Source organism: Brienomyrus brachyistius, chromosome 6 (genome assembly GCF_023856365.1).
Source record: "Brienomyrus brachyistius isolate T26 chromosome 6, BBRACH_0.4, whole genome shotgun sequence".
NCBI lineage: Eukaryota > Metazoa > Chordata > Actinopteri > Osteoglossiformes > Mormyridae > Brienomyrus > Brienomyrus brachyistius.
In genome coordinates, this window is record NC_064538.1 from 628,193 (window position 1) to 635,422 (window position 7,230).

Below are 7,230 nucleotides of genomic sequence, written 5' to 3' on the forward strand. Positions count from 1 at the left end.
TTGAATTCCTAAAAAGTTGCAAATTTTGTAGTTTAAATTTAAGCTTAATGTCATGGCAGTTCTTGACCGTTTGACGTTATATATATATATATATATATACGTTATATATATATATATAACATCAAACGGTCAAGAACTGCCATGACATTAAGCTTAAATTTAAACTACAAAATTTGCAACTTTTTAGGAATTCAACTTCACAAACTCACCAAATGAAGTCAAATGAATCTAAAAGCAAATAAATTCCTGTTGACTGAGTTTTAAAACAGGAACTTTTCCAAATCACTGGCAAACGGAAACAAAAAGCCATACCAGAGAATTCGTAACTTTAACCCTATTTACGTTGAATTTCCCTTTTGTAGGCCGTGATGCGATTATACACATAGAATTTCAAGTTCTCCCAGTTTCTTTGCTTAAGAGCTTCTGGTTCCGCTCTTAAACACCTCTCGCAATCGCTCTTTGCTGGCACAATACCAGATATGATGAACCGATTCATGTGCCTCTCCACTGCCTGCACCTCTGTCTGCTGCCAGGGTCTCTTCTTTTGGGTCACTTTACCTTAAAGTGGTAAGAAAAACTAATTAGTAATGCTGTAAATCAGATATAATTTGCTAAATTCTATATCAGCATACATGCAGCAAGTAAAATTCTTTGCATTTACCTAGGAATAGAATTATATTGTCAAATTTTAAGAAGAAACAACAGTATGTATCTTCTTATGAACATTAAAGATCCACTAGATAAATCCATCTAGTATAGTATTAGTATTGTATATAGTGTGTATAGTAATTATATAAGACATTACAACCCTGATTTCAAAAAACTGGGATGCTGTGTAAAACATAAATAAAAACAGAATGCAACCGACATTCAACTGAATACAAAAGAAAGGCTCAGTTCTTCACAAGCAAGGATAGCACAGTGGTTACCACTTGGTGTGTTAGCACTCATGGCATGTGAAAGTACCTTTAATGTTGAATGCAAAATATGCCGCCATCCATATGTCTTTTTCAGAGACGTTATTGCTTATTCCAGCAAGACAATGCCAAGCCATATTCTGCACGTGTTACAACAGTGTGGCTTGCTGGTAAAAGAGCGCTGGATCTAAACTGGCCTGCCTGCAGACCACACCTGTCACCCTTTGAAAATGTGTGAAAATTATGAAACCCAAAATACAACAACAGAGACCTTAGTTTGTTGAGCAACTGAAGTCATGTATCAAGTATGAATAGGAAAGAATTTCTTGTTCAAAACTTCAACAATTCCCAAAGGCTCACTGAGTGTTGGTAAAAGAAAAGGTGATGTAATACAAAGGTAAACATGCCCCTGTCCCAACTTTTTTTAAGCATTTTGCAGGTATCAAAATCAGGTTCATCAGTATAAACACTAAATATTTTGTGTTTGTATTGTATTCAATTGAACATAGGTTGAGATTTGCAAATTATTGTATTCTGTTATTTATGGTTTACACAGAATTATAATGTTTTTGGTATACTGTACAACCATCATACAAGTACTAATATGTACCGCTTTAGCTATATTAGCTTTGGTAACAAGAAAATTATATTAAAGCTACTTGAAGTTGAGTTGCTTCTACATTATGAGTAATGCTGTAAGTTATCCAGTCATTCACACTGAATTGCTCCAGCACCCTGTGAACAGCCAGGACAGGTGGTTGATATAGGGGCTAGTTATTACTAATGTTTCATTTATTAGAACAGTTACTGTTACTAGTCCCACTTCAAGCAGCTTATAGAGTCGAGCAACAACCAATTAGCCCCATCAAATGGTACAGAGGGATTTCTGAGAATTGTGATTTTCAGACAGGGCAGAATAATGTAGAGCTGCTTGGGACAACAACAGTTTGGCAGCAAAGCATTCATTTAAAGCAATTTGGCTGCTACAACATTTAGCCATTTCTAGTTTAATTCAGACACTGACAGTACCTCCGCAAATACAAACAAAAGAGTAGAGAGTTCACCTTTGGATGAAGGCCTCACAGTACTGACTACTGACGGTGATGTATCATCTAATGGTAGTGGTTTATGTCTCTTGGACGGTGGTGGCGGCATTTCATTCCTTTCGGTAGGAGGAAGTATCTCCTCTGCTGATGGTTCTGTGGAAAATAATCAACATTCAGAGCAGATGCTGGAGGTGGATGCAAATGCAGTAAACTATTATTTTATTAAATATGCAGAAAAATCCAAAATATACAGCTGAATCATAGTCAGTAAACAGGCAGAGGCAGGCAAATCTCAAGAAACCAGAACCATGATTAAAACCAGAGTGACAGGCTTGGTATCATTAGGTGCAAGATGCTAAGCATATACACCGATCAGGTATAACATTATGATCACTGACAGGTGAAGTGAACAACACTGATTATCTCTTCATCATGGCACCTGATAGTGGATGGGATTTATTAGGCAGCAAGAGAACATTTTGTCCTCAAAGTTGATGTGTCAGAAGTAGGAAAAAAATGGGCAAGTTCAATGATTAGAGTGAGTTTGACAAGGGCCAATTCGTGATGTTATGTTTGATTATTATTATTTTTTTTATAATTGTAGCTTTCAAGTCCCAATTAATACGTCCATATGCCCCTGGCATTAGTTAGCTAAATAACAAATTCAATTAAAGCAATACTCTAATAAACTTATTTACTGACTTAAACTAGTGACAAAACATACCATCTATAATTGATGAATCTGCCTGACATTTCTCCTGGAAGTCTTCCTCATCACTGTCCAGAACTTTTTCTGTGGAAGTCATACGAAGTACAGCTTAACAATGTGATTAAACAAAAAGAATAGATAGCAAGCAGAAAAATAAACAAAAAAGTCAAATAACATACCATCTGGATCTATCTGAATTTCATCCAAGTTCTTGCCATGAAACTCAGCTAATCTTCCCTGCTCGAGTGCCATTAGAACTTTGCTGATCTTTGCAAGTTGCAGGGTCTTCTCAGGGAGTCTATAGAACTCACGATGGATTCTAATGTCATGTCCAAGAAAGGTGGCCAGCTGGTCCATCTCTGTGTCTGTCATGTTCAGCACAGTTGAAAGGGTTGCAGCATGCTTTCGCAGTCTGGTAGATGTCAGTGATTCAGGACATTTTGCACCACACACCTTGGCAAATCCACGGATGCAATCAGAACCTCGGAAATGTGTCATAGCTTCTGGTCTCGCAAACATATACTGATTGTCCTTTAGTACCCCACAGGCCCCTCTCTGCTTAGCAAGGAGTTCTAATGCACACAGCATTTTTGGAGTCAATAGAATTGGAACTGGGCGACCACGTTTCCCCCTGGTGACAATCCGTGTAAAGTGTCTGTAAAGTTTTCTTTCCACTTCAGACAGAGCCCAGTCCACATCCTGATGTGGATCAGAGGTGTCTCTCGATAAAAATGCAGATAAGGGCATGCTTGCCACCTCTCCTTCCCTGCGCCGGTTAAAGAGAATGATCTGGGTCATACACACCTTTGTAAGCTCAATCCAGGCTTTTACAGAGGGATTTTCATAGAGCGATTTGTACCAGTTATCCTGCATTTCATTGAGATATGCATGCATTTTTTGGACATCTTCAGTAAAGGGCATGAGAGTGGGCACATTCCACTTTGCTTCACTGATGTTCCTCAATGCAGTAGCTGAGATCATCTCATTCCACTTTTGCTGATGGACATCTAGAAACTTACTGGCATTCTCAACAAGCTCTTTGTTGTTTGAGATTAAACCCTGAGCTTTTAAAAGTTTACTTACTTTAACCAAGGCATTTCCAAGTTTGTTTGCCAGTGATGGAATTAAGAACTTGTTTGTTTCACTGTCATACCCACATGTAAACTTGACAGCTTTGACAGTGTCCATGTAGTTCTTTGGATTTATGAAATCTTCCAATTTTTTTAAGGTGGTCACTTTGCTGGCATTGTAAATCAGCCTTCCGATTTCTCTCATCTTCTCTCGAACATACTGTTGATTCTTGCGTGATGGTCCACCTTTGTTTAACAAGTGCTGTCCAAGAGCAATAATGACTTGGTCATTTTTGATTATATCTGTGACTGGGTCAGGATTCATGGCACCGATTACTCCCCACAGTTGTTTACTTACGTGTGAAGGCACAGGCCCTGTGTATGTACACATGGACTGAACATGGTTCTTTCCTGGTTTGGAGGTGACTGATCCGGGTTTAAGTTTACAATTATGCATATGCCGCCAAAGAACCTTTCTTGTAAAAAGACCTTGACAATATGCACAGTGCATGAATTCCTTTCCCTGCACTTCTTTATGAGGTCGCCTAAATGGCACTAGTTCCCCCTTTCCTGACTCCATTACAGCAGCATTGTGAGCATAATTTCCTCTGTTACGAATATAATCTAGCTGTTTTTTCCTCTCCTCGGAACCCTTTGGAAAGCTTAGAGCTTTAGCTACATCAGGTTTATTTTCATGTGCACCTTCTAGATGCCTTGCGATCTTAGAATATGGTTTAGAGCAATACAAGCAATAGTGTTTCTTGTTGTAAATTCTATTCCCTCCTCTTTTTTTTAATGCCTTAACAACCATGATGTCATTTACATTCTGACTTGAAGAGGGTTCTTCTTCTTCTGCTCCAGTGACTTCAGATGCAAGGTTGTGGTCATCATAAGTCATTTTGTCTGGGGTTGTCGAGTCACAGACTTGGGAACTCACTGAACCAGAGACATCAAGCAAATCAAAAGACTGATTCTTGGTCCTTAGGTTTTGTTTAAAGCTGTATTCACTTCCACTGTCACTTTCACAAGTGGTATCTGGAATATAATCATCATTACTCCCTGATGTGGAATCATAAAGTTCATCAGAATTGTCAGGAACAGCGTCTTTCATCTAAAAATACAACAAAGTAATAATTATTCGATCAGTAAATTGTGAGAAATGAATTCAGCTATTTTGATAATAAATTAATCATTGATTCAGTTTAATTTTTGCAGGTTTTGTAAGTGTGATAACGTTTCTTTTCACCATATTATTTTGGATTTTGGACAGCTGATTTAACAAAGACATCTGATGACATCTTAGGTTCAAAGAAAAAGTGATGCACATTTTTCACTTCTCTCTGGTATTTTATAGACCAAATAATTTATCAATTAAGAATATAATCCAATGAATAATTGATACTGAAAATAACTGTTGACTGAAACAAAGTCCCAGTTTAGTAAACATTTTTTTTTTGGAAAGAGAACTTACTTCAATACTTTTAGTCCGTCTGAGTCTTGGTACAAAAACCTCATCTTCATTGGCAATCTGTAAATACAAGCAACCATATAAACAATATTTGAAATAGTAGTTTCAATTACAAAGTATCCTCTAGGAATCTGTGGGGAAAAAAAGTCATCTGGGAACACAGTCTTTGGCACTATAATTAGTGAAATTAAAAATAAAGAAAAGTCTGGAAAAAGAAACTTTTCTAAAATGCAATTTAAAATATGCAATTAAGAAAATTGAACTGAGAATTGTTATGGCCAAAATATGTTGGCTGACCAACTTGATTGCATTATATAAATATAAACAAACTTTGAATTTGTTGCCTGCAAAACACACAAAAAAGGCTGACAAAGATGGGTCATGTTTAACCACTTTGTGAAAGACTAACGTTAGAGATTTATCAAAAAGTACTGTGCAAAAAGAACATTTTTCAAAACAAGATAGCACAATACAGAGCCCCTAGAGAATTGTATGCTTCCAACTTTGTTTAAGAAAGAACCATATATTAGTGTGATTTTCAAGTGTTGACAAAAAAAAAAACTTTTCTCCATATACTGTATGTTTAATGCATCATATGCTTTCTGGGGACATTCCACACACAGTGTTACTGTTCCTTATGGGGACCAGTTCTGCCCAATTTATCACAAACATTTTGTAGTCACACACCAACTGCAGGTGTGTTGTGGGGACGTCGTGAGTGCCTAGAATACAGTACTTATTACCAAAGATAATGATCCCAGTGAAAGCTGAAAGCTAACCCCTAAAGTAGAGAAACATAAAAAGAGACACTAGAATTCAATCTGAAGCGATGGACATGAATGTACCTGTTGAGGTGTGTTGTTTGGTTCAGTAGCATCATATATCGGAGTCTTTGAGAGGAGGGAAGGTCGAGAGTCGTCCGACCCCATGGCATTAGCTGTAATGCTGGTCGTCTGAAAACACATTTATAATGACAAATTCAGATAATGAAAACACTGAAAACAAATTGTCAATTTCAAGTAAATATTCCATAACATGCAGACAGACAGACTGCGTGTACAGACAAAATCTACAAGAAAAGATGAGATGCATGCCGACAATCATCAGAGGAAAGAAAAAATCAAATTCATTGTAAAATATCTTTTTCTGCCCAGTCCAGCTCTGTCAGTGTTCACACATCTTGAATGAAAGACGCTTTGTGGGGACATTCCACACACAGTGTTACTGTTCCTTATGGGGACCAGTTCTGCCCAATTTATCACAAACATTTTGTAGTCACACACCAACTGCAGGTGTGTTGTGGGGACGTCGTGAGTGCCTAGAATACAGTACTTATTACCAAAGATAACGATCCCAGTGAAAGCTAAAATCTCACCCCTAAAGTAGAGAAACATAAAAAGAGACACTAGAATTCAATCTGAAGCGATGGACATGAATGTACCTGTTGAGGTGTGTTGTTTGGTCCAGTAGCATCATATATCGGAGTCTTTGAGAGGAGGGAAGGTCGAGAGTCGTCCGGCCCCATGGCATTAGCAAAAGACAAAATCTACAAGAAAAGATGAGATGCATGCCGACAATCATCAGAGGAAAGAAAAAATCAAATTCACTGTAAAATATCTTTTCCTGCCCAGTCCAGCTCTGTCAGTGTTCACACATCTTGAATGAAATATGCTTTGTGGGGACATTCCACACACAGTGTTACTGTTCCTTATGGGGACCAGTTCTGCCCAATTTATCACAAACATTTTGTAGTCACACACCAACTGCAGGTGTGTTGTGGGGACGTCGTGAGTGCCTAGAATACAGTACTTATTACCAAAGATAACGATCCCAGTGAAAGCTAAAAGCTAACCCCTAAAGTAGAGAAACATAAAAAGAGACACTAGAATTCAATCTGAAGCGATGGACATGAATGTACCTGTTGAGGTGTGTTGTTTGGTCCAGTAGCATCATATATCGGAGTCTTTGAGAGGAGGGAAGGTCGAGAGTCGTCCGGCCCCATGGCATTAGCAAAAGACAA

At 37.9% G+C, this 7,230-nt stretch overlaps 1 protein-coding gene across 1 annotated transcript; it reads right to left on the reverse strand.

Annotated features, from left to right (window-relative positions):
• Positions 1 to 200: 200 nt before the first annotated feature.
• LOC125745400 (uncharacterized) lies at positions 201 to 6,717 on the reverse strand. Its single transcript, XM_049018239.1, has 7 exons — positions 6,652 to 6,717; positions 6,056 to 6,163; positions 5,214 to 5,270; positions 2,852 to 4,853; positions 2,688 to 2,756; positions 1,982 to 2,116; positions 201 to 558 (listed from the first exon to the last, which is right to left on the reverse strand). The coding sequence occupies exons 2-7, from the start codon at positions 6,137 to 6,139 to the stop codon at positions 335 to 337; spliced, it is 2,571 nt and encodes an 856-aa protein (XP_048874196.1). The 5' UTR covers positions 6,140 to 6,163; positions 6,652 to 6,717; the 3' UTR covers positions 201 to 334.
• Positions 6,718 to 7,230: the final 513 nt, after the last annotated feature.